The 27,038-nt window shown below is 36.9% G+C and overlaps 1 protein-coding gene across 8 annotated transcripts in view; it reads left to right on the top strand.

Annotated features, from left to right (window-relative positions):
• FRYL (FRY like transcription coactivator) overlaps window positions 1–27,038 on the top strand; it is a 257,372-nt gene that overhangs the window by 77,583 nt on the left and 152,751 nt on the right. For 4 of the 8 annotated variants that reach the window (XM_035704611.2, XM_035704601.2, XM_035704567.2 and 1 more), the window contains exon 1: window positions 12,299–13,000. The exons of 2 other annotated variants lie outside the window; for them this stretch is intronic. In XM_035704611.2, coding sequence (XP_035560504.1) covers window positions 12,928–13,000 — 73 coding nt within the window. In that variant the 5' untranslated portion in view covers window positions 12,299–12,927. Of the gene's footprint in view, window positions 1–12,298; window positions 13,001–22,535; window positions 22,599–23,516; window positions 23,650–27,038 lie in introns of those variants that run through there. 2 more of the 8 variants (XM_035704578.2, XM_035704639.2) reach the window with 2 other exon arrangements.

The following is a 27,038-nucleotide window of genomic DNA, read 5'->3' as shown; positions in this document are numbered from 1 at the left end:
GGGAGCCTTTGGGTGGAGGCCGCTGTGGATCTCAGCTTCTGGTCCTGGCCAGGTCCTGGGTCTGGAGCTCTGCAGGGGTCACAGAGGCCTCCGCATGGCCACGCTTGGGTCTAAATCATTTCCCTCAGCCTCAACCTCAGTCAGGTATTCTTTGCATCAGGACTCTACCTCACTGTCCACCAGCTTCGTTATTCCATTTAATGTAAAAGTACTGTTTCTTCTTACCAGATGGTGAGTTCTTTGTGAAGGGAGTTGATCTTACTTCTGTGGGGAGCCCCAGAGGTTAGCCCAATGACAGGAACTTAGGAAGCAGAACTTAGTAAAAGTTCGTTGGATTTTGGAGTCCTCTCTCCGTTGGTTCCTGTCCTCTGTGTACCAGAGCACGTTTTCACTTGTCCCTGAGAGCTGCTGTCAGTCGCCATATTTAGCCGATTGACTTTTCCTTCAAAACCATCTAGCCCAGTGCTCAGTAGCCAGTGGTTCCTGAGGCAAAACTAACCTTTCACAGTAGCTGCCACATGAAAACAAACCAAACCCCCCTCCCCGCCCAAATCCTCAAATCGTGCAAACAATGTTCTAGGGCATAGGTCAGCAAGCCTTTTCCGTAAAGGGTCCGATAGTAAATATTTTAAGTTTTGTAGGCCTCGATTCTCTGTCACAGCTACTTAGCTCTGACTTCCTAGAGCAAAAGGGGCCCAGATGATACGCAAATGAATGTGCGTGGCTGTGTTCTAGTAAAAGTCCATTTACAGAAATAGGTGATGAACTGGACTGGCCTGTGGGCCAAAACATTCAGACCCCTAAACTAGAATATGGAAAAGAATATTGCTAACATCAGAGGGCAGGGAACTTACCTGGGAAGCAGAGAATGGAAGGGATCCATTTGAACAAGGGATCTAACGTCATACTTATTTGTATTTTCTATAGCCCTTGGAATAATGTTTTATTGATAGTATGTGTCCAATAAATATTTGTTGCTTCAATTCCGGATCCAGCTGTGTCACTTGTCCTCTCTGGGCTTCAGTTGTCTCATGTAAAATTTTATGGGTTATGTTATGTGATCTTTAAAGTCTCTCCAGTTTAAAAAAAAAAAAAATCTGTGACTCACCGACTGTTTGTGGAAGGCCATATGGTTTATTCTTTAAAGATAACAGTTGTTGGCTTATTACATTTCCCGTATGCCCTTCGTATCCTCATGAATTCTGAAATGGTTGCTTTTATCAGTCATTTTGTTTTAGTCTTTCCGCATGGGAGCTCCCTGTTCATTAGGCTATAACTTATACCTTCCATCCATCTCTCTCACTCCATCCTACCATATATGTGAATAGAATACACATTTTGTCTGTTTTAATCATCAAATTTATTAAACCTCGTCATTTTTTATTGTTATTTAAAAGAATAAATTAGCTAGAAAGGTCCATAGATAACCTCAGGTGATTCTTTGTAGCAGATGAAAGATAAGGATCACTCTTGTTTAGAATTTTTCTAAGTTCTGTATCAGTAACGTGAACATCCATCATTTGATTTATTCATTTAAATTGTTAAAGATAAACTATCAAATGTAAATTATAGTCACCATAACTGAATCCTAAATTCTTCTTTTTCTTAGATTTTTGATAGCTTTTTGTTTCTAAAGAATGATTTAAAACTATGTAAGCTGTGTGATGATCCTCTTACACTGTTCTCAAGAAGTCTAAGCCAGTATATACTTCTAGCCTACTTGATAAAGAAACTTAAAAAAAAAAAAAAAAAAAAACCTGAAAAGTTCTTTGTAAGGAATACAGAGAATTTATTTCTTACGCCTCTAAATTTTCCTAATCACCTATTTTTTTTTTTTTTAAAGTAGGCTCCACGCCCAGTGTGGAGCACAATGGGGGCTTGAACTCACGACCCTGGGATCAAGACCTGAGCCTAGATCAAGAGTCACATGCTTAACCAACTGAGCCACCCAGCCTCCCTTCCAATTTCTATTTTTAAATGAGTATAGATGTGTGCTAAAAATAGCATAAACAAGATAATGATGTTTTTATATTAGTATATTTTAAAGTAACTCTTCTTAAACTTTAATGTGCTTGAGAGTGACCTAGGGAACTTACAAAAATGTGGGTTCTGATTTACTGGGTTTAGAGTGGGGGCTTAAAAGAATGTAAAGATTACGAAGGCAGGTTTTTCCAAATTCCTTTGACACAGTATATGTTAAGGTTACTCGTGCAGAAATGTTTTTTTGTGTTTTGGGCTTGCCCATTTAATTCTCTTGGATGATCTTTTCATCTTTTCTCCCTGCCCTTACTGGCATTCTGCTTGCTAAGTGTGGTTTTTGTCTGTACATTTGGTTCCCCGTGCAGTTGACACCTTTCCTTTTCTGTTTTTGACTCTGCTTCGTGGCAGCCTTGCTGACTCACCCCTTTGTTGTGAAACTAATAATGCTATCAAAGGTGGCTTTAACGATGAAAACTTGTAGTTGATTGAAAACGTTCACGCTACTGGCAGTGCAGGAAAAATCCAGAAAGGTGGGTGTTGGCAGGAAATAGTGAGCCTTTACTTGGTAATGGGTGCTTCATGGGTACGGTGACCATAGGTCTCTGGAGACCCTGGCCAGTTGTGGTGTTTACGCCACTGTTTTGGCACATCATTAGTGGGGCCTACTTTTGGTCTCAAAGTCTGGTTTGGTTCACCTTATTCATAGCTTATAGAATTTTATCTAGCCTTTGCCAGTAGGATTGACCGATTATAATGCATAGAATACCCTTTTCTTCCCAATACATCTTATATATTGACAGTGACAGCGTCTTAGTACTAGCAATTGTAATTTTTTTGGGGGGCAGTGAGTATACATTATGTGTATTGTAATAAAAATACAAATCTATAATTTTTTTTTACTTTATTTATTCATGAGAGACAGAGAGAGAGAGAGAGAGAGAGCGAGCGACAGAGGCACAGGCTGAGGGAGAAGCAGACTCCAGGCAGGGAGCCTGATGTGGGACTCGATCCCTGGTCTCCAGGATCACACCCTGGGCTGAAGGTGGCGCTAAACCACTGAGCCACCCAGGCTGCCCAAAAATACAAATCTAATAACGAGTAGCCTTTAGAATGGAAAATTTTATTTTTTAATTATTTTTTAAGGTTTTGTTTATTTCAAGCAATCTCCATACCCAACACGGGACTCAAACTCCTATGACCCAAAGATCGAGAGTTGCATGCTCTTCCAACTGAGCCAGCTAGGCATCCCTATAAAATTCTAAATCTGAGTTTTTATTAACAGTATCTTTAAAAATTATTTCAGGCAATTGAAAATAATTTCTCATGTCCAGATAAGGATCTCAGGAATTAATTTTAAATATACTCACAAACTTTTATTTTCATTCAAGAAATAATAATATCTTAGCACTGGACCACGTAATAGCAAATTGGTATGGTTTGTGAAGACAAGAAAGTATGATTACAGGGTCTGGACTGTTTCATTTTAAGCAGAGGAAGCAATTTTTTTTAATGGGTGAAATATATAAAAATAAACCAAAAGCTAAGAACAAGTTGGACTATTAATAAATATCTCATGTTGGGAAGGTAGCAGTAATTGTACCTTACATACACAAGTTATATAATTGCTTCATAAGTAACCACTCCCAAAATGATAGAGTGTAGTTAAAATGCTTCTTTATAGATTTCATGTTGCTAATTTGTGAATATATTGATGCGTTGGTTCAGTCTGTGACATTTGTATAAAACTTACCTTTATTAGAAATCCTTTTATAACTATTAATTCAGAAACTTGATTTACATTCCTAAAATAAGCAGTTAATGTGGACAAAACCTGACACCTTACTACCCAGAAACCTAGATGGAATTCTGGTCTGGTCCGTTTCAGAAGCAGATTCCCTTCATTACTGACTTGCTTATTTTGTTGGCTCTTTCATAGTGCTTTATTTGAATTATTGCCTGTCTGTCTGTGTCTCTCTCTCTGTTTGGTTTGATTTTTCTTTGCTTCAGGTAAATCCATTAATTTATGGTTATTGTTGGCTGGCAGGTACTTGAAAATAATGAATTTGTCCTCCTTCCTCCCCCTCCATCAACGGAGAGGACAGCGAGAGAGCTGGTGGGGTCTGTCTGCTTTCTTTTGTCTTTATCTTCCTCCTATCTATAGTCCTGACGTCACTTTTGTACTTTGGATTGATCTAGACCGAGCTCTTCTTGGTGTGACATATGTCTGGCTATTCCATGTTCAGTGCCACAGTCCACATAGTCACTAGTAAAGCTCAGGTTCACTTTTAAGTATTTCAGCCTTATTCCCCCCACCCCCATCATCCTATTAGTCACCAACAAGAAGTATCTGGTAGGAAAAATTGGAATCTCTCATTCCTGTCTTTATTGCTTTTTCCCTAACTACTTAAGTGTACTAGGGATTATTTTAGTCACTGTCTTTCTCCTCAGGGGAGGTTCTCCTCAAGTCCATTCTCCACCTCACCAGACAACTGGTCTGTCTCCCCTTGTTTCTGCTCAGAGCTCTTCTACGATATCCAGTTAACGATTTCAGTATTTCTTGGAGCCCTCTGGGTATTTCATTGCAAACCTTAAGTGAAAGAAAAAGAGTGGGTATGACGTTGGTACCCTAATCCTTGGTCAACCAGAGTTATTTTGATTTTAATCTATTTTCCTTTTTGGGTTTAAGCAAAGATTCATTCTTTAGGAGAGACCCTGCTGAACAGATTTGAGATTCAATATCTTCCCCTTGGAGTGGCCATCCCTGACCACACAAACTCAGCAGGACCTCGTCTGTTTTTCTGTGTCAGGAGACCTACTTTATTGCTTTCACATCCCCAATCACAATTTGTAATTTTTATTTGCATGTTTGTATGTAGGGACTCACTACCCCCCCCCCCCCCCCACACACACTCTTTATCTGCACCATTGTATCCTAACCTTCCCAAGGGCACAAAGATCTGTTTTATTTACTAAATTCTCATTTAGCACTTGGCATGGTGCTTCCAAACAGTGTTTAGACAATTGATATGTAATTAGTGATATGGTTGGGCTTCAAAGTATCTTGTTATTATTTTCTATTTGTCCCATCTGTTTTGTTTTTTCTCTCCCTTTTGTTGCCTTCTTTTGAATTAATTGTATTTTTTTAGTATTATAATTCCACTATTGACTTTAAAAAAAAAAATTCTTCTTTTTTAAACTAGTTGGTCCAGAGTTTACAAAATGAAGTTCAGCTTATCCCAGTCTACTTTCAAATTATAGCATAATATTTACTATATAACGTAAGATCCTAAAATGTTATACTTCTGTTTCTCCCCTCTATCCTTTGTGCTATTGTAGTCACATTTTTTATTTTTACATATGTTATAGACCTGACAGTATGTTAACCACTTCTGCTTTAAGCAGTTAACTTAAAGAAACTTAAAATGAGAAAGAAAGGGTCTCTTTACCTGCAAATGTACCATTTCTGGCATTCCTCATCAATTATATGAACTCAGGTTTTCATTTTATATAATCTTATTTCTGCCTGAAGAACTTTCTTTAACATTTTTTGTATGCAAATCTGTTGGTGACAGACTCTTAAATTTTCTCTGTCTTAGAAAAGTTTTGCTTTTATCTTTATAAGATATTTTCACTGGGTATAGAATTATCGATTGGGCCGCCTGGGTAGCTCAGTCAGTTAAGCGACTGCCTTGGGCTCAGGTCATGATCCCTGGGTCCTGGGATGGAGCAGGGCTCCCTGCTCAGTGGGGAGTCAGCTTCTCCCTCTTCCTGTGTTCTTCTCTCCCTCTGCCCCTCTCCCTGCTTGTGCTCTCTCTCTCTCTCTCTCTCTCTCTCTCATATGAATAAGTAAGTAAAATTTGTCAAAACTAATTGTAGGTTATTGGTTTTATAATTGAAGCTTTTCAGCAATATCATTATGGGTGAAATGTTATCAACCAGAGAAACTCATTAGAGACTTAGTGCCCAGGATAGAGCCTTGTATAGTTTCAGCTGAAACATCTGTGTTGACTTTTCCTTTTCCTCTGTATGTAATATACTATTTTCTTTGACTGCTTTTAAGATTTTTTTTGTCATTGGTTATTGACAGTTTGATTATGGTGTCTCTTAGCATGGGTTTTTTTTGTTTTTATTCTTGTATGTATATTTATTCTTGCTTCAGGTTTGATAACAGTTTTAGATTTGTAGGTTTATAGTCTTCCTCAATTTTAGAAAGTTTTTTATTATTTCTTCAAAGAGTATTTTCTGTTCATTCCTCTCAGATTTCAATTACACGTAAGTTGGGCTGTTTGGTGTTGTTCCAAAAGTCACTGAGGCTTTGAGCATTCTTTTTTCTATTGTTTTGTCATCTGCACTTCACTTTGAAGGTACTATTTCCATTTCTTCAAGTTTACTGATTTTTTTTCCTCCCCCAAATCTAATCTTTTGTTGGTCACATCCAGTGAATTTATTGTTATGGATAGATTGTATTTTACCTTTCAAAGTTCTATTTGAGTCTACTTTTTTCTTTCTTTTTTTTTTTTTTAAGATTTTATTTATTTGTTCATGAGAGACAGAGAGAGAGAGGCAGAGACATAGGCAGAGGGTGAAGTGGGCTCCCTGTGGGGAGTCTGATGCAGAACTTGATACCAGGACTCCAAGACCATGCCATGAGCTGAAGGCAGATGCTCAACCACTGAGCCACTCTGGTGTCCTTTGAGTCTGCTTCTTATGTCTTCTATTTTCTCCTCATTATGTTTATTTTTTCTTAAGTCCTTGAGCCTATTTATAATAACTTTTTAAAAAAATTGTTTGAGAGAAAGAGAATGCACAAACGGGGAGTGGCAGGCAGAGTGAGAAGCAGTCTTCCTGCTGAGCAAGGAGCCAGATGTGGGATCATGACCTGAGTTGAAGGCAGACACTTGACCAACTGAGCCAACCAGGCACCCCTATAATAGCTTTTTAAAGAGCACATGTGCTAATTCCATCATTTTTGTTATTTCTAGATCTCTAATGACTGATTTTTTGGGTCACATTCTCCTACATCTTGACAAATAATTTAATGGTAATTTTTAATAGTTTTTAAATACAATTTTTTATTGGATACTAGATGTTATAAATGTGACATTGTTGAGAGCTAGATTTTGTTACATTCTTTTAATGAATGTAATTCTTTGTTCTTGAAGGCAGTACTCACAGATAGCTTAATCCTTTGAGGCTTGTTTTGGATCCTTTGAAACCATGTTAAGAAGGATTTAATGTAGTACTTAGCCTATTGCCCTTCTGAAGTATCTACAGAATGCCCTAGGTATTCAACTATTATAGTTTCTTAGGCTTTCCTTGTTTTTAATTACCTTGATAATGCTGAAGAGTATTGGTTTGGTAATTTGTAGATTCTTCAGTTTAGATTTATCTAATTTCTTTTTTTTCATAGTTAAACTGGGGTAATGGCTTTTTGGTAGGAAGAGCACAGAGGTAAAGTGCCCTTTTCATCATGATGATATCAAGACTCTGTACTCTCATCACTGATGATATAAACCTTGATCTCAGGTTTCTCTAACAATAAAATTACTCTTTTCTCCCTGCTTTCTATATCGTACCCTTTGGAAGGAAGTCACCAAGTATAGCTCACGCTTTTAAGGGTTGAGACTAATGCTCCTTCTTCTTGAGGGTGAATTATCTACGTAAATTATTTGGAGTTCTTCTGAATATGTCTCAGGTCCATGAGACCATTCTCAGATTTAATGATCTACTAGAAGGACTCACAGGACACAGCATATAGTTGTACTCACAGCTGTGATTTATTACAGCAGAAAGGCACTATGCAAGTTAGCAAGTGAAAAGGCATATGGAGCAAAATTCAGGGGAAATCAGGTGCCAGCTTCCAGAATTTCTTCCAGTGGCATTATAGAGAAGGCAACTGATTCCTCAGCAGTGTGCTGCGACATTCCAGGTGAAATGTTACCAATCAGAGAAATTCATCAGAGACTCAGTGCCCAGGGTTTTTATTGGGACTGGTCACATAGGCATCTGCTGCCTGGCACATACCCAAGTTTTAGGCTCCCTGAAAGAAAGCAGATGTTTAGTATAAACTAATATTGTTTGTACTGACAGTTTAGGCATAGTGAACATGCTTTTTAGTTCTGGGAATGGTGGGGCCATTTAAAATCGAAGTTCTTAAATGCTAGCTAAGAGCTGACCTTGTAAGCAAACATGTCAAAGGGTAACAGACCTGCTAGGTTAACTCTTCTGTACAGTGTGAGATTTGTCTCCTGTCTCTTAGTTACTTACTTATTTATTTATATCAGTGTAGACTCATGGATATTTATTTTATACTTGGGGTTATGTTCCAAAACTACATTGTTTATTTTGTTATTCAAATTACTACAGCTTTGGCTCTTGGCAGCTCTATCAGTTGGCTCCCATATCCTTTTGATACACCTACTTTAGTTTGTGTTTGGAGGCTTTCCTACTTCCTGGCCCTAGAAAAGATGTTGTAGGCTTATCATGTGTGTTTGTGCTCTAGTTCTAGGCACCAGCCATTTACCGAGGGAACCCTGCTCCCTTTATGTAGTGAGGTTTTAAAATGTTAAATGCGTTGTAGAAAGTTTGGAAAATGTATAAGAAGTAAGTAGAAAGCACTAAGAAGTAAATGTTAATTACTGATATAATTATAGATAATTACTGTTAACATTTTGTTGCGTTACTTAACAAGAATCCAAAGAAAAATAAAAGTAATTTTTAAACCATTTTTTCTTCTTTTTAAGAAAATTATTTATTTTCATTTTATATTCCAGTATAGTGGAATTTACTGGCAGTGTTATATTAGTTTTAAGTGTACAAGATAGTGATCTAGCACTTCCATATATCACCGAGGGCTCTTAACCACAAGTATATTACATAATCTCCATCACCTATTTCTTCCATTTCCCCACTTTGTTTTCTTCCTTGTATTTCATGTGTAGTATTAATTACCTAATAGCCCTGAGAGCATCTTTCTCTCCATTCCTAAAGCCTTTCCGTCTCTTTTCTAAACTCCAGGAAAGACAAGGACTTTTTGAAGAGGCCAAAACTTCTAGGGCTGTAAAAGGCTCTAGGAGTGATGGGATGGTTGACATTTTATATAGAAGAACTTGCCAAGTTTCTGGTTTTTGTCATTTTATAATTGTTTTGGATACCAGTGTATTACTTTGAGATATCTTAAAAAGTGTTAATATAAGGGATAAAATGCTTATATTTTCACCCTTTTTAAGGATGTTAATAACTAAAGACTTTTATTTCTTTTTGGATAAATTTCAGTGAATTGTATGATATTTTCTGTTAAATCCAAACTTCATTGTATATTGGGGAACATTTTGTTCTGGTCCTATATCTAAGTGGAGTATTTTTGAAGGATTTATTGAGAATTTCTCCTGGCACACATTCTTTTGGTATATTAGAATGTACCTCTATCTTCCTTCTACTTAGAAATATAAAGCAAGGGACTAATTCCATGAATCCTTAAAATGCCAGTGAAAAGGACATAGACTTAAACGGAAATTGATTAAATGGAAGAGGCAAACCTACTTTCTAACTCCTTGAGGGCAAGAGAACTGCCATGGTCATCTTTTGTATGCAGTGCTTTATATTATCTGGCTTAGGCAAAGGGGATCTCAGTAAAGGCTGGTAATATTGAAATTGTGAAATTCTTAAAAATATTCTAAATCTTTATTTTTTATTTTTATTTTTTAAATCTTATAATTTAAAAGCAGTCTTTTATTATAACCTAAAAGACAGAGAGGCATATAGTTAAAGGAAGTTATACAAAGTAGACTTTTCTGTTTTTCCTAATATATACCATTGAGAAATGATACCCATGGCTATCTTTCTATGGTGAGGATATAAAAAAATGTATATATATATATATAATACAACTTGGAGAATTCTGAATTTATAGAAGGAATAAAATAGAATAAAATAGAAGACTGATATTTTGACTGGTCTTTGGCAAGCTTGCAAGAAGCTCTAGGCTCTGTGTTTCTGTGATTAATCGATAGGTTAAAAATAGAGAAGTCATTTGAAGAATGATGGGAATATTATTATCTGTGTATAAAAATATGATTTGTAATTGAGGGATTAAGAAAACATTCAGAATACTATAGGTCTCTGTTATCTTAGTCTTCTAAAAGGATTGTTGGGCTCATGTAGTTATGGGTGGATATGTAGTTCTGATTAATACTTAAGTGATTTGGGTGATAAAAATTTTGGGAAGGGTTAGAAAAAAAATACTTATTTCATTAAACTTTGGTAAATTTGTGATTCCTATTTGGAATAGTAGTACTACTTATTTTATCCTTTGTATTTCAGAATAAAGTTCAGAGCCCAGGCTTTGCCCATATAGCAGGCTTGTTGAATTATTTCACATATAAATGGAAAGTGCCTTTTTCACCCACCCTCTGCCTATAAGGAAATCCTGATGTACAGTAAAACTTCGAAAAATAAGCCCTGTAAATAATTTTATACATCTGTGTCCCAGAGAAACTATTTTCTGTAGTTGTATATACATAGTAACAGACTGATTAGATATAATAGAAACTTTAGGATCTGATAAATTCTTTTATTTAATTTTGTTTTTAAGATTTTTATTAATTTATTTGAGAGCGAGAGAGCCAGCACAAGCAGGGGAGAAGGAGAAGCAGGCTCCCTGCTGAACAGGGAGCCTGATGCTGGGCTCCATCTGACCCTAGGATCAGACCCAAGCCCAAGGCAGATGCACAACTGCTGAGCTGCTGCGGTGCCCCTGATATATTCTTTTAGATCCATATAGACAAAACTTAAGCAAAAGAAAATACTTTTTTTTTAAAGGATTTTAGAGAAAATCACCTATTATTTAACTTCTACCCCCACTCAAAAAAGTTCTCATACTCTGATGTGTTCTATGACAGTTTTGCTAGTTACACTTTTTAAAGGTTTGCTCGGAATGAACTTTGGCTACTTTGGTGGGCCATTGTGGCCAAATAGTGTTGAGTAGCTTTTAAGATTTATATGAGGCTAAGTAGGCTTAGCTCAATAAGGGTAGAAAAAATATGGCAAAATATCTGGGTATACGCCTCCCAACTTGTCTGCTTGCTGACATGGTTCAGTTCTGAACCTTGACATTTAATAGTATAGTTTGCTTGGGTCTAGATCAGTTTATTCCCTTAATGTGTTAACAACTGTTTGATGAAAAGAGGGTTGTCAAATCACTTTCGAGAATACTTTAATTAAAAATTAAACTGGTCTGTGTACAGCTCGGAACCTTTTGTTAATACATTGTTAATGTACAGGAATGGAATGTAGGAGGTAGTGTTTTTGGACTGTGGAATGCCCTTTATTCATGCAACACTGTGAGTCATTTGTGTTTCCTCTGACCAGGGGAAACCCTGCTCTTAGCTGATTCAGAGAGGTCTCCGATCAAGAAGATGTACCCAAACAATGTGTTTTGGTATTGGGGGTCTGTGTGATTAGCCTTTGCAGCCCTGGCTTGAATTTAGGTTTGGGATCTGTTCAGGAGTAGGAATGGCCCAGACTTATTCCATATTTCTTAAACTACTCAGAAGTAGTACAGACCTTACATGAAACTCCCAACAGTACTATTACCACTGAATTTGTCTTAATGGATAGGATTATCTTTTTCTCTTAGTGTGTGGAAGGATGTTCTTTTAGCTTTTAATACAGTGCCTAGCCATTTGGCTACAAATAAATTTATTCAGTTATGACTTTGATCACTGAATTTACTTATTCCTTGTGATATTTAAAGGATACAGTAGCATAAATGGGTCAATACAAATATATTGCCACATATGGAAAAACATGCTCCATTGACCTTCAGAGTCACAGTAAACTAATTATGAGGTCAAGACCTTTTTCTTCCGACAGTAGCATAAAATATTATTTATTGGGTTTGATGATGAAATTTTCCTACTATTTTGAAGAGCAGATAGGCTCCTAACAGTGCCAGTTTTCAGTTTTTAAAACCATTTCTATAGAATAAAGTTTTGAAAATGTGCATTTTATTTGACCAGAAGATTTCTCACTATTCATTGATATTCCAACTGTAAGCTTTTCTAGGGGAATTATGTGCTATATTAAGAATAGAAGGCCCTATATTTTGAAATAATCCCATTACTATAACAGAATTCCCTCTTTTGAATAAGTTGCATGAAGCAGAGGAAACTTTGTCCTGAGCTGAGCAGTTTTTAGAGGGCCGATGGGGGCTCAGCCACAGTGTTCATTACATCATCTTTTCATCCCATTTAGCCAGCGTTCTCTCTGGTGGGTTCAGTGAGGCCGTGGACTCGGTATCATAACCCTGCTGAGAAAGTCACTGCTTACTGCCTGGGGGTAGTAAGGTAGAAGGGCAAAGAGAAGAGAATGTACTACTGAAATCACCTAGAGAAAACTGATACTGGAGTGGGATAAATACCCCTGAGTCTTTTTTTTTTTCTTTTTCTTTTTGGTCAGCTGTTATAGGAAGAGATTTAAAGCTCTTAGGCCAGACCTGAATTTATTTTTATTCCTTAGGCCCTTAAGTGAGAAAAGTTGGCATCCAAGGGCAGAGCTCTACCCTTGTGTGTTTACTAGCAGTCAGTAGTGACTACAGGGAAGGCAGCCGGAGACACACAGCTCATCAAAACTGATAAGCCCGGGAGCAGAAGCAGAGAAAGATTCTTGCGGCCACGTGTATGCCTACCTAAAGAAAGGTGATGATGTCCTTCAGGGCACTTGTAATAAACTTGTAAGCTTTTATTCAACGGGATAGTTCATCTGCATTCAGCAGCGTTTCCACTATAGTTGTGCGTCACTGCGAGACTGCATGGTAATGAAGCCAAAGCACTGTGGGCCAAAACTCTGCTGCCTGGGAGAGGAGAAGGGACAGCGGCTTGGAGAGATAGATCAACAAACCGGAGGCTGCTGCTGCTGCTGCTGCTGTAGCAGCCCAGTTGAGACACAATGTTGAGCCTACAGGATTCTGTGTTTTTTGAAATTAGCATAAAGTCCTTGTTAAAGTCCTGGAGCAGCAGCTGTAAGTATATATATTCCTAAATGGGAGAAATGCTGATGTATGATCATGGCCATTCCTTGCATGCTAATCCTTTAGACCAATCCAAATAGAATCAGAGCTGTTGAAAATAACACGAGGAGTATTTTCTTGGATGGTAGTCAGTGAGAGGGTTAGAAAATCTGGATGTGTACACACTGGGCAGTTGTACTATTGGCGGTTAAATAGTCTTTGACTGAAATTGACCAGCGTTGGTTTTCTTGTTAATTTTTTGTATGGTTCTGGCAAAGTTTCTCTCCATTGGTCCGACATAGGGGGGGAAATGACAGATAGACTCCGACCTCTGCAGGGTTCTCAGATACCAGTACTATTCCACAGTTCTGTTAGGACAGAATGTTTGTTTGAAGCAGCATCAGCTGTCTGAAAGCATCAGATGATTTAATATAATGCTCATAAGTTTTCCCCTACTCCTGTAATTGAAGTTACTAGGAGGATTTTTCCTGTATGTAGTGAGTTTTCTGATAAGGAACATTCAAAGTTCAGGTAGGTCAGTAAAACTAATGTCGTTGAGTTGTCATGTTGTCCATAACTCCCTTCCCAATATGTGAATTTGACAGAAATCCTGATTTTGTTCAGTATTTCTAGTATTTTCCAGTGGTACTTTTCTTTGAAGACCTGAAAGCACTTCTAGAAATGATTTATTACCACAATCTGTGTTTTTTTTTTTGGTCAAAATTATCATAATAATATGATATCAAACTAATGGAGTAATCGAGCAAAGATTCTGTTGTAATGTCTGTTTTGGCCAAAGAAAACTAAAACATAGGGGAAAAAATGTGACTTTACCAAGGTCATACAGTGGCAAAGAACTGGAATTAGAACTGAGTTGTTCTTGCTCCCAACTGTGCTGCTGGTGTCTGAGCAAACTACTGAATAAAATATGAAAGACCTAAATTTAATTTTTTCCAGTTGACTCTTTACCAAAATATTTACTTAGCATAGTTTTGTAAGCAAATAATGTAAAAGGCCAAATGTTGATATAGGGGGAGAAAACCTCTTAAGGGAAAGCCTTACAGAATAGAATTTGAAGAGATTTGTATTTTGCCAAATATACTGCACTTACAATCTCCGTATTTCTTTTATTTTTGATCTGTAAGTAATTCTTCCATATGGAGATGTTGTTCTGCCAGATGGCAGAAAGTTATCTTAGTTCTAGGAAAGTTTCTAAGTGAATTAAAATATTGGGAGAATTATAATTGAATAATTATAATTAAATTAATTAAAAATAATTAAATAAATTATTTAATAAATAAAATAATTAAATTCTAAATAATTAGAATTATAATTGAATTACAATTGAATTGTAATTACTAATTTAAATGAAGTACTTTTACTACTTAAAAGGGTAATACAGAATGCATTTTTACTAAAACCGACTGTAGTTTCTAATCTCTCTTGCCCCTTTGTCCCTCCTTCCTCCATCCTTACCAGGTACTTTTAAAAAATAGTAAGACAGGTTTATAGTGATAATAAAGCTCTAACTAATGGGCTCTTGTATCAGAACAGTGCATTAGATTATATCACAGCCTGAGCTTGTCTTGTAAAAACTTAGTTTGCTTAGATACTTGTGAATTATGTGGTTATTTTGTTTTGTGACCATTTAAACATTTCTACATGTCATTGCCCTAACCCTGTAACCAGCCACAGCCAAATCTCATGTAATCACATTCCCTGAATCCAGAAGTGAACCAAAAACAGATGTTTGTAAAGCCTTTGTCGTTAGCTATTAGTATTCTAATGATTCAGTTTGTGGGCATCCCGTTTCCCTTGGGCAGTCATGGTCCACATCTCGTGAAGGTGTTTTTACTGTTGTAAAGCAATAGGTTAATGTGGAGAGGAGAGACAAAGTCGTTCACCAAGACCCTGACTAGGTCGTTCTAGCCCCAAAAGTGGGAGACTGTTTTTCTTTTACCAGTATCTGTGGAAGTCTTTTTAAAATCTTCCCTTGGCCCTTTATTGTATTTAAAAAGGAGAGAGAGAGAAGATAAAAATATTTTTAAGACCCTAGAGAAGGATGGTAGTTACCTCTCTCTTCCAGGGGTTGTTTTCATAATCCAGCACTTGAATCAGCTCACATTGATTGAGCATATACTGTACTGAAACCACTAAATGTGATCTTGGCTCATAAGGAGCTTCTAGTTTCATCAGAGAGTAAATATGCATGTAAAGTTAACAGTAAGAAGTTAACCGAGTGCTGCTGCATATGCATCATGACTTACCACGTGACTGTTACATGTGACAAGAATGGGGAGTACGGAGACCAAAGGAATCCTATTGAACCACAGGGGACAGAGAAGACTTACAGGGAAAGGAATTTGAGTTCAGTTTTGAATGACAGGATGTTCCCCACCATGGTAGACAGTACTGTACCCACAGTCTCCCTGAGCCAGAAAGCAGGTGTGGATCAACAGCCCTCTCTCACCAATACACCACCTACACTCGCCACTCCTACTCCCCTGCCCCCAGCCACTTATCAAAATGTGTTGTCCTACCTTCTACAGTTTCCTTAGTCTATCCTGCCTTCTGTTCCCAGAGCCACTTAACTTGGTTCAGGCCTCTCTTCATTATCATCTGGATTATTGCCAGAGCTTCCTTTTTGTCTTCTTAGCCTCTTCCATGTTGCTGCCAAAGGCTCCTTCTAAAAGCCCGCTCTTCCCATCTCTCTCCATCTTTTATCCCCCATGGGATGAAACCTTTTGTCATCCAGCCCCTGCTCATTTTGTGCCTTCCTTTCTTGCTGTGCTTGCCCAGTTCCTGGAGCATGCCGCGCCTTTGTATCTGCTGCTACCTTTGCCTGGAATGTGCTTCCTTTAACCCCCTCAGCTCTCTGTCTGCTTCACAATCAATTCTTCTTGTCTTTGAAGACTCATCCTTTCCGGATGGGATACTTAATGCTTCATCTGTTCTGGTCTTCACCTTAAACATCATGGTATCACCATGGTATCATCATTATGCTTATCACCTCATTCATGACTTTCTCCTCTACTTGAGTGGAAGCTCCTGGAGGGCATAGATTGTCTTTTTTGTTCTTTGCATACTTAATACTTTTTTATACACTTAATGCTTGATTAAGTTCTGGTAACTGTGTGGGCAACTAAGATCAAACTTGGAGATGTAGTCATTTTTGTTGGAATGGACTAATAATAGGAAAAAAGGAGGATAGATATATGGCATAAATATGGCACATATCTTCTACTATGTGTTTATTATTATACTAGTGATGTCTCTAAGGAGAGTAGCTCCTAAAGCAGGAGTTTATAAAATGATACCTTAGTAAATTTTTAAAAATTAGCATTAAAATCTATTTAGTGAATTTCTCAGGAAGAATAGAGAAAACCCCAATTTATTAATAGCTTTTGTCTAAAAAAAAATGGAAATGGCAAATTGTTTTTCCATTAAATAAACTATGTATTTCAAATGTTTCCCTACTCTCTTTAAAGAAAAAGGAAAATTAAATTTTTGTCATTGAGCATAATTTAATAGCAGTGCATGTTATAATTCTTTATCATTAAATAATAATGTTTCATGTTTATAAGATGCATTTCCCATGATTTGTATTATTGTTAAACCCTACCTTTTTTTTTTTTTTTTTAATGCTACGTTTTATATTAATCATTAGAGGCCCTCTGGTTTCAAGGCCTGCTTAGCTGGCAGAATGTTGATGCAGTGCTGCTGAAGTTTGATTATAGTTGAGCTTATTTCTTTCAGTAACAACAATGAAGTGACATTCATATGGCCTAAATTCAGGATTTTGTCTTTGTGCCAACAGTTTTAGGCATTACTTCTTTTAAAAACTGAATCAGGAACATTCTGTTAAACCAGCTGTGTAGTGAGGATGTTATCATTAAAAGATTGGCTTAGTTCCCTAAAATTGATAAGACAATGCAAGATTCAGTACTGAGATCTATCCAGTATGTATCTGCAATGTTAATTAAGGTCACATATGCATTATCCATATAATACTCTTGTAAACATATTTATAGAATTTATTTTGCATACATAATTTTATGACAGCTAGTGTTTCAAAAAATTCAGTTGTTATCATAGACATAGAAGAGATGAATTGACATTTTAACCACCGTTTTTATAAATTAAAATATGAATAAGATACGGTATGTTAAGAAACAATCTGCATAAATTACTTGGGTTTTTGCACAATGAGCAAAGTTCAGAGTTTTTAATGCTCAGAGATGTTTTTCCTAGATTGCAAAAATAGTAAATGTCAGCTCCCAAAAGCACAATTATGCATTTATCTAAATTTCAGTTAAAATTTGTGTGTCGCTTGATTAAAATAATACTACTACCATTTATTGAAGTAATTATGAGTCTGGTGTTGTGGTAAGTACCTATTATGTGTGTGTGCACAGTCAAATTATGTGTATATACATTCATTAAATATCTTGTAAGCATCTTGAAAATCTAATGGGGCAAGCTATTATTGTCATTTTAGAAATAATAGGTTTATGATATAATGTAACGTATATATAATTTACATACCATAGCATCATCCTTTTACAGTGTATCGTTCAGTAGCTTTTAGTATATTAACTAAGTTGTACAACTATCACCACTCTCTAGTTGTAGAACATTTTTATAATCCCAAAAAGAAGCCTCATACTTATTTATCTATTGTTTGTCTCTATGGATTTGCCTCTTCTGGACATTTCATGTAAATGCAATCCTAATAGGTGTTGTTTTGTGACCATCTTCTTTCACTTACCATGTTTCTGAGGCTCATCTATTTGTAGCGTGTATCAGTATCTTATTACTTTGTATGATTGACTAATACTCCATTGTATGGATATACCACATTTTGTTTATCTACTTATTGGTAGATAGTGTTTTTTTTTTTAATAGAAGAGTGAATTGGGGTTCAGATAAATGAAAAAGCAGTAAGAACACCCACCCCATTATACACCCAACACCCTCCCCTGGTTTTATTGAGATATAATTGACATATTACATTGTATAAGTTTAAGGCATATAATATAATGATTATATATATATATATAGCAAAATAATTACCATAATGAGATTAACATCCATCACCTCACATGGTAGAATTTTTTTTCCTTGTGATGAAAACTTTTAAGATCTACTCAGCTAGTAACTTTCAAAAATACAACACAGTAATGTTAACCCAGTATTTTCAACAGAGTATAGTTATTGTACATTACATGCCAAATTCGTTAGCCAACAGCCTTTAATTCTTCATATTTCAAAGTCTTCCCTGATCTCTGGTGATACTTCCGTAAAATCTGAAGGAAGACAGAGTTAACAGTTTGGATGCAGAAGGGATATAGCATGTTGGACAGTAGAGGAAATATGACCAATTTGGCTGGAGCAGAGAAGCATGGGAATGAGCTGGAAATGTAGGCAGGGGCGAGAGCACATGGAATCTTGAAGCCTCCTATGGATTTTGTCTTAAGCCTAAAACAGATGCAGAACCATTGATGGATTTTGTGAAAGTAGTTGGGATAATTTCATCAGACTTCTCTGTTTTTCATGGAATGGGGTGGGGGTGGAGAGAGAGGGACGTACTGTGTGTGTGGGAGGAGAGTTGGGATGTGACTGCAGTAGACGAGACATGAGATAAAGGTTGAACAAAAGAAAGGAAGAAAAGAAAATTCTTTTTTTTTTTTTAAGCAAACGTAATATAATGCCTACTTCATAAATAGGTACTCTTCTGAGTGCTTCACAAAATATTAACTCATTTAATCACGGATATGAGAAATACTTAAGAGGCAGGAACAAAGATATGGGGGGGTGAAGGAGATTTTGAACTAGGTTTCTATAAATGAATTTGGTAGGGTAATTTATATTCTCATTGACATTAATTTCAGAGATGTAACCATTGAGAGTTAAAATTGATCACATTGTAAAAGAATCACTTATTGCCTATTGCCAAAATACTCTCTCATCCCTCAGAGAAATCTGTCTGCTTTAGGAAATGAAGCCTAGATAAAGAAGCCAACTCATTGTGCTAAGTGAACAGTATGAACTCTGTGATGGTCCCTGAATTTAGAGTTCCTAGCTGCAGACGTCATTGAATTTAGGAACCATGGGCCTGCTTTATCCATTTAAAAAATATACAGATTTTTAACTCCTGAAGCTAGGTTTACATCATTTGACACATATACTTAATTCTCAAGACTGAACATTTTGTGTTGTGAGAAGTAAGCTGATTCTCTAACTCATTAAATATTTTGTTTTATGGTTTGTTTGAAGATTTGGTAAGTATTAGAATAAAGACATATAATTTAATAATGAGAAAATTCAAGATTGGGAAAATCTAAGATGAATGGTCAAAATATTCATAGGTGTCTAAGATTATTAAAAAAGGACAGTGTAGGGGCACCTGGGTGGCTCAGTCCATTAATTGTCTCCCATTGGCTCAGGTCCTGATCCCACCCTGGAATCGAGCCCCTCTTCAAGTTCCCTGCTCAGCAGGGAGTCTGCTTCTCCCTCTCCCTGCTTTAGTGGCCTAGCAATCGCTTTCTCTCTCAAATAAATAAATTTATTTTTAAAGACAGTGTAATACATGTGGCAGGTTTCAGACTTGCTGTTATATAAATGTGGATGTCATAACCACCCCGTTTGTACCTTTTGTTGTAGTTGTGTCTAAATTCTGTCTTGGGGTGCCTGGGTGGTGCAGTGGGTTAAGCACCCAACTCTTGGCTTTTAGCTCAGGTCATGATTTCAGGGTCATGAGATCAAACCCTGCATCAGCTCTGCTCTCAGCATGGGGTCTACTTGAGTTTTTCTCTCCATCTCCTTCTGCCCCTCCCCACCACACACTTGCTCTCTTTCTCTCTCAAATAAATCTTCATTAAAAAACCCCAAACCCTGTCTTATTATGAGGCCCTGGGTCCTCTCCAATGCAAAGATAACTGAGTTTTGGAGAGCCCTAGCTCACTAGTCCAGACAACTCAGCATCAGCCCAACTTCACTATAAGCTTTGGCCTGACTTAGTTCTTATGTTCTAGTATCTGGGCTGCTTCTCTTTCTCGTGTCAAGGAATGGAGATCAGAGCCTTCACCTCTACTAATTGGTATTTCTGCCTTCCTGAGGCTTGCCTTCTCAAACTCTTCGGTGACTCTGTTTCCTTCAAATATGAGACTGCTTTGCTCCTCAAGAGAATGAAATTCTCATCCCAAAAGAGCAATTTGGACTCAAAGACCCAAGACACCTTTCTTACTGCATGTACTTGTACTTCCTCTTCTTAGACTTTGCATGTTCGCTAACATAACTGTTGTTCTTTCATGGATCTTCATGGTGCCTTTTACCTGTTGTCAGATTCTTTAGAAACCACATTCTGCCTCCATTCCTAGATTTCTCATTACCTCTGGCATTGCTGATGTTAAGCCATTATGCATCCTTATGGCTGTACTGATCTTTACAGCCAGAGTCAATTCTAATTGCCCCTCTATGCTGATTGCTAAATGTTTTATTTATTTTTTTTAAGATTGATTGATTGATTGATTGATTGATTGATTTATTTATTTATTTATTTATTTATTTATGAGAGAGAGAGAGAGAGAGAGAGAGGCAGAGACACAGGCGGAATGCGCAGCAAGCTCCATGCCAGGAGCCTGACGTGGGACTCGATCCCGGGACTCCAGGATTGCGCCCTGGGCCAAAGGCAGGCGCTAAACCGCTGAGCCACCCAGGGATTCCTGCTAAATGTTTTAAATGTGACACCTGATAGGTATCTGGCATACATTAGTAGTTAGGCGCCAAATCATTGGGTTCTGACTTATTCCAGTGTTCCAATACTGGCCATAATACTCTTTTAGGCTTCCTTTCTTGAAGTAACTATGCTTACAATTTCATCACATTGATGAGACACAGTTTGCTGGCCTTTTGCAGGATGGAATGGGTTTTGTTCTCTTGATTATTCCTCCTCGTCTTTTTTTTTTTTTTTTTTAAGACTTTATTTATTCATGAGAGTTATATAGGGAGGGGCAGAGACATAGGCAGAGAGAGAAGCAGGCTCCCTTTGGGAAGCCTGATGTGGGACTCAATCCCAGGACCCCAAGATCATGACCTGAGCCAAAGGCAGACACTCAACCACTGAGCCACCCAGGTGCCCCTTCCACCTAATATTTAATGCTTGATGTCCAGGACACTGCTTAAGTGGAATTTCTTACAATTTTCTTCTGAGTCTACTAGTTGGTTTAAGCATGCTATTTCCCAACTTAAAAAATTTGCTAAAATGAGTGAAGTGTTAAGGGTTTTTAGAAAAGAGAATTCAAGAGAAATCTGTTTGGGGAAAACTGTAGAAGCCAAATTCCAAACTGTCAGACCTATTCCTTTTAGAAGATAATTAATTGGAAATGTGATGGCAGTTCATAGTAGAAAATCATACGGATAGTTTAGAGACAATACGTGTATTTATTGACACATGTGGTACAGAAAGTAGTGAAAATATTCATAAAAATGAAGGATGAACTAATATCTATTAATAACAGTATAACAAAAATACAGATTTATATTAGGTGCATTAAATGTATATTTTTTGTTTAAAATAATCTTCAGTGATGTTTAGAGCAGCTTTATTCATATTTGCCAAAACTTGGAAGTGACAGAGACGTCCTTTAGTAGGTGAGTGGGTAGATGAGCTGTGGTCCATCCAGACAATGGAATATTATTAAGTACTAAAATGAAATGAGCTGTCAAGCCGTGAAAAGATTTGTAGGCAACTTAAATGCATTATTACTAAGTGAAAGAAGCCAGTCTGAAAATATTACATACTCTAGGATTCTAACAATAGGACGTTCTGGAAAAGGTAAAACTGGAGGCAGTTAGAAAAGTAGTTGCCAGGGGTTAGAGGGGAGGGATGGATAAGTTGGTAGAGCTCAGGGGATTTTTAGGGCAGTGAGACTACTCTGTAGTAGTACTATGTTGATGGATGCATTTGTTCAAACCTATAGAATATAAAACACCAGGAATGAACTGTAAGGTAAACGATCGCCTTTGGGTGATAATGATGTGTCAGTGGAGGTTCATCGACTGTAACAAATGTACCTGCTGGTAGGAGATGTTGGTAATGGGGGAGGCTATGCATGCCTGGGACCAGAAGGTATATGGGAAATCTCTGTTCCTTCTCTCAATTTTGCTGTGAACCTAAAACTGCTCTTTTTTTTTTTTTTTTTTTTAAGATTTTACTTATTTATCTGAGAGAGAGGATTATATGAGAACAAGAGAGCAAGCATGAGCAGGGAGAGGGGAGAGGGGCAGAGGGAGAGAGAGAGAAGCAGACTGTCTGCTGAGCAGGGAGTCTGTCACAGGGCTGGATCCCAGGACCCTGAGATCATGACTTGAGCTGAAGGCAGATGTTTAACCGCCTGAGCCACCCAGGTGCCCCCTAAAACTGCCTTTTTTTTTTTTTAAGTCTTTTTTTTTTTTTTTTTTTTTTTTAAGTCTTAAAAAAATGGAAAAACTAAAAGTTTCACATAAAATTTTGGAGCAATATATGAATGAGTCATTCTTATTATAGGGAGACTGTGGAAGAAAAGAAAATGATGATTCCAATAAAATGGCCTTAGTAACACTCCTGAAGGTAAGGCTAGTGGTGCATTTTTATGCAGCGTACAGAGGCATGCATTTCCATGATTTGCTATGTAGGGCCTAGCGAGGTTCCGATAGAGAAGAGTCACTTTGGCTGCTATGTGAAGCTGTTATTTCATTTGCTAAGAAGCAGGGATAACTGTGAAGGAAGATTTTTCGGGATTCTGCATAGATTATTCTTATGCACTCAAAACTTAACCATGCAGAAAAAAGAAGGAGGGATTCCTTTCAGTACCATGGGGTTTGGTGACTAGACCGGTTATAGGGTACAAGTCATGGGGAGGAATTGACGATGGTTCTTGAGTTCTCATCACTGAAACCTCACCCCTTGAGATTGTGGATAATGAAAGGCAGAGGACTGATGGGCACCAGGATATGTGGTCTGGGGCACGGTTCGGCGAAGAAAGCCTAGTGGCAGAAACCACGAGAGAAAAATCAGTTCGTGGAGATTTCTAGTTCAAACTGGGAGAGAACCACGTATGACATCTTAAAATTAGGTTTTCGAATTGTTTTATTGATCCTTCACTTTGCTTCCTAGAGCTTTGCCCCTGACATGTATTTATTGAACACTCTCCAAATTGCTTGATGAATGTTATTTGTGATTTTTCTATAAACAGGTTTCTGTGTTTATGGTATTTTTGAAACTTGTTATTGATCAGAATTAGTTTTAAGTAAAATCATTGTACAGAACTAATTGTTCCACTTAAAATGAATAGGCAAGGATTCTCAACCTTGGCTGCACCTTAGTATCATGTTAGGGAGTTGTCAAATACCACAGATGCCCGGGCCTCACTCCAAAGTTTTTGATTGTGATTTAAGGAATTGCCAGAGAAGGCCAGTGAAGACTGGGATCAGGTCATAAAACTTGACTTTGCCTCAATGCTGAGAAGGGATATGCAATCTTTTTCAGGAGGCGGAATTATAATAAACAGTCCAACAGAATCAAGTTTTTATGTTTGCCAATTGACTAATTTACAATGAGAAATATGCCAAGTGGGTGTTAATGCTGGAGCTGGCTGGCTGTCCCTTCCTCTCCTTGTGGGGTAGGTCATACAAAGCTAAATTATAATCAGAAAGTTGCACGGAATGCTTGTAGATCAAAGAAATTAATATCTGTGGTGCCGTGCCATAGGGGCTGGAATATTCCTCTCATTCGGCTTACTCGGCTGTATGAGGCGGATGTTACATTTCCGCCAGCAATAGGTTAAATGTTCAGTTTCCCTGTACCTTGCAACAGTAGAGCTGATTATTTGTTTTAATATTTGACAGTCTGATGTGTATACAATGAAAGCTTATTGCTACTTTGGTTTGCATTTTCTGGATACTAATATTTTTTTCACATATGGTCTCTTTTAGGTTTGTTCTTACATGAATTGCCTAATTATATTCTTTTGCCAATTTTTCTCTATTATCTTGTCAATTTCTAAGAGGATACTTTTTATGAGCTGCTACCTACATTACAGTCTTTACCAAATTATTTCCTAGCTCATTTATGGCATTGTTTGCTTATAAATATTTAAATTTTAAAATTTTTATTTGAATGCATTTGTCTTTTTAAAAATAAGTTTGGGTTTTCTATCTGGGCCAACAGTTTTCTCTCCTGGATTTTGTGTGTTGACCCCTAATTTTTTTCTTTAAAAAAAAACTTCAAAAATTTAAAAAATTAATTTTCAATATCCTGTTAATCTGGACTTTGGTTTTTGAATATAGTGTATTCTTTTCAGATGAATAGTCGGGTGATATTCTAACATTATTACTACACAAGTCCTTCTCTTCCCTCAGATTTTGCCCATGTTGAATTCTTATTCTGGGATTTTGTGGGAGGTTGTCTAATGTTTCACATTAATCTGATTTATCTGTACTTAGGTTTACTGAATTTATTATACTGTTGTATTATGTTCTGGTATAGTTATTTTATATTTTGATGGAATGTTTCTAATGTATTCTGATTACAGTCATGTTGTCTTCTGATTTAGAAAATATTCTTTATTTTTAAAAATAATTTGTTAAAAAAATAAAAATAAAAAAAAATAAAAATAATTTGTTTAGCCATTTGGGGGATATTTAATCCCCTTTATGTACACTCTAAGATGGTTTTATCCAGTACAACTTGAGAAAGATAGTATTGAAATCTTAATTAAAATTGTCATAATTAATATATTAATTTTGTGATAATTGACCCTTATCATAAAAATGCTCTTACCCATAAATAAGTCTTTCCATTTGTTCAAATCTTCTTTTATTTCCTTTAAGGAGTTCTTGTATGGACACCTGGCTGGCTCAGTGAGTAGAGCATGATGAGACTCTCGATCTCAAGATCATGAGTTCAAGCCCCAGGTTGGGTGTAGAGATTACTTTAAAAAATTAAAAAAAAAAAAGGTTCTTACAGTTTCCTCCATGTAAGTCCTAGGTTTTCCTTATTAAATTTATTACAACTAGGGGCACTTGGGTGGTTCAGTTGGTTGAGCATCTACCTTTAGCTCAGGTCCTGGGATCAAGCCCTTGTTTGCTCGGGTCCTTTTTCCCTCTCTCCCTCTCTCCCTCTCTCAAATGAATAATTAAAATCTTTAAAAAAAAATCTATCGCAACTGATTTTATATTTGTGAATACGTTAGTATCCATTTTCCTTTCTCGGTGATTATTGCTTTGATTTAGAAAACTTTATTTCTTTTTCAATATTTATAGCAATAATTTAACTTTTGTGTGTTTTTTTTTTTATAACTTTTGTGTGTTCTTTTTTTTATTATAATTTTTTTTTTTTATGATAGTCACAGAAAGAGAGAGAGAGAGAGAGAGAGAGGCAGAGACACAGGCAGAGGGAGAAGCAGGCTCCATGCACCGGGAGCCCGACGTGGGATTCGATCCCAGGTCTCCAGGATTGCGCCCTGGGCCAAAGGCAGGCTCCAAACCCCTGCGCCACCCAGGGATCCCCTTTTGTGTGTTCTTACATTTACTTATATTATCCCTTTACCTCCTGACATTAAATAAGGCAAGAGTCTGCATCCTTGTTTAGTTTCTGTTTTTAATTGAAATAGATTTGGTGTGTTGAAACCTATATTATTTAAGTTGGTAAATATTTTTGTTTCATCTCCGGCTGCTGGATATCTATAGTGTGCAGTTACATCTCTTTGTGTGCCATACAGTTAGTGCTTTAAAGAGTAATCCCAAGAGTGGGAGAAGGGAAAGCAGTCTCAGCCTTTGTGAGCCCCTGTTAGTTAGCTCCCAGTTAAGATATTAGGAGGGGGCCCCTTTGGTCCTTGTCTTCTCCCACCATCTCAGCCTCATGGGTATGGAGGATTCAGCCCCCTTATGAGATTGTGCTCAGCTTCTAGGAAGGCAGGGAAGACGGTTATATACCCATATGTAGTTGTTGACTTCCCTCAGGCCCTGGGCCCACGTATGTAGGGAACTGGCATTCACATTTTCATTTCAGGGCTATCCTATGCTGATCCCCAGATTCACATCTCGCTAGAGAAGAAAAGTTTGCCACAATAGCTTTTGCACTGGCTGCGAATGTTTTTATGGGAGGAAGAGAGGAGAACAAAAATAAAAACAACTTTCTTGTTGCTACTGATACATACCCATGGTTGAGATATAATTCAACCCATTCATTTTCTAGTGGAAAAACAGAAGCTTAGAAAGGTTAAATAATATGACCACGATTATAATGATAACTAAGTAGCCAAGTCAAGTTTGGGGCCCTGGTCTTCTGACTCCTGGGTTCATGCACATTTTAAAAATACATCATTTCTAGATTTTTAGAATAGTTCCTCAGCTGAGTCTCTGAATGTTCAAAGAGTACAAGAAAATAATAACCTCGGGGAGATTCTAGCTGAGTGAATAATGGATTATTTAGAGATGGGTCATTTTTCTTGAGCCTTATAATAAGTGATATTTCTGTAGTAGACTTCAAGTAAAAAACACTGGAAATGTGCCAAAGATGTCATAGGACTTCTATGTTTAGAAACTGTTTTCAATAGGAATAGTTTAGACTAGGATAAATAAACATTTTAGGAACAGATGTCCAAAGAACAAGCAAAAGTCTTAATTTTTCTATCCATTGAAATTCCACCAGAGCAAAAATGTTGGACTGAATAGTAAGAAAAATGATTACATTCACACAGAATAGAAATTTAAAGTATTTACGAATAGAACTAATAAGAATTACATATTCTGATTTTAAAAATTAGTAACTCAAAGAGTGAATAAAAATTCCAATCCAAAAAAAGAATTATATAGATCCCTTTTGAAATAAAGTATGCATTTTTTCTTCGGGTACCAAAGGAAGAGAAATTAATGACAGTTTGGCAGGTTCTAGACAAGAAGTCTTAATTAAGGCATCAGTTTGTTTTTTTTTTTAATATTTTATTTATTTATTCGTGAGAGACACACACACACAGAGAGAGAGAGAGAGAGAGAGAGAGGCAGAGAC

The sequence above is a fragment of the Canis lupus genome, chromosome 13, assembly GCF_003254725.2.
Source record: "Canis lupus dingo isolate Sandy chromosome 13, ASM325472v2, whole genome shotgun sequence".
NCBI lineage: Eukaryota > Metazoa > Chordata > Mammalia > Carnivora > Canidae > Canis > Canis lupus.
This window is presented reverse-complemented; position numbering and strand designations above follow the sequence as displayed.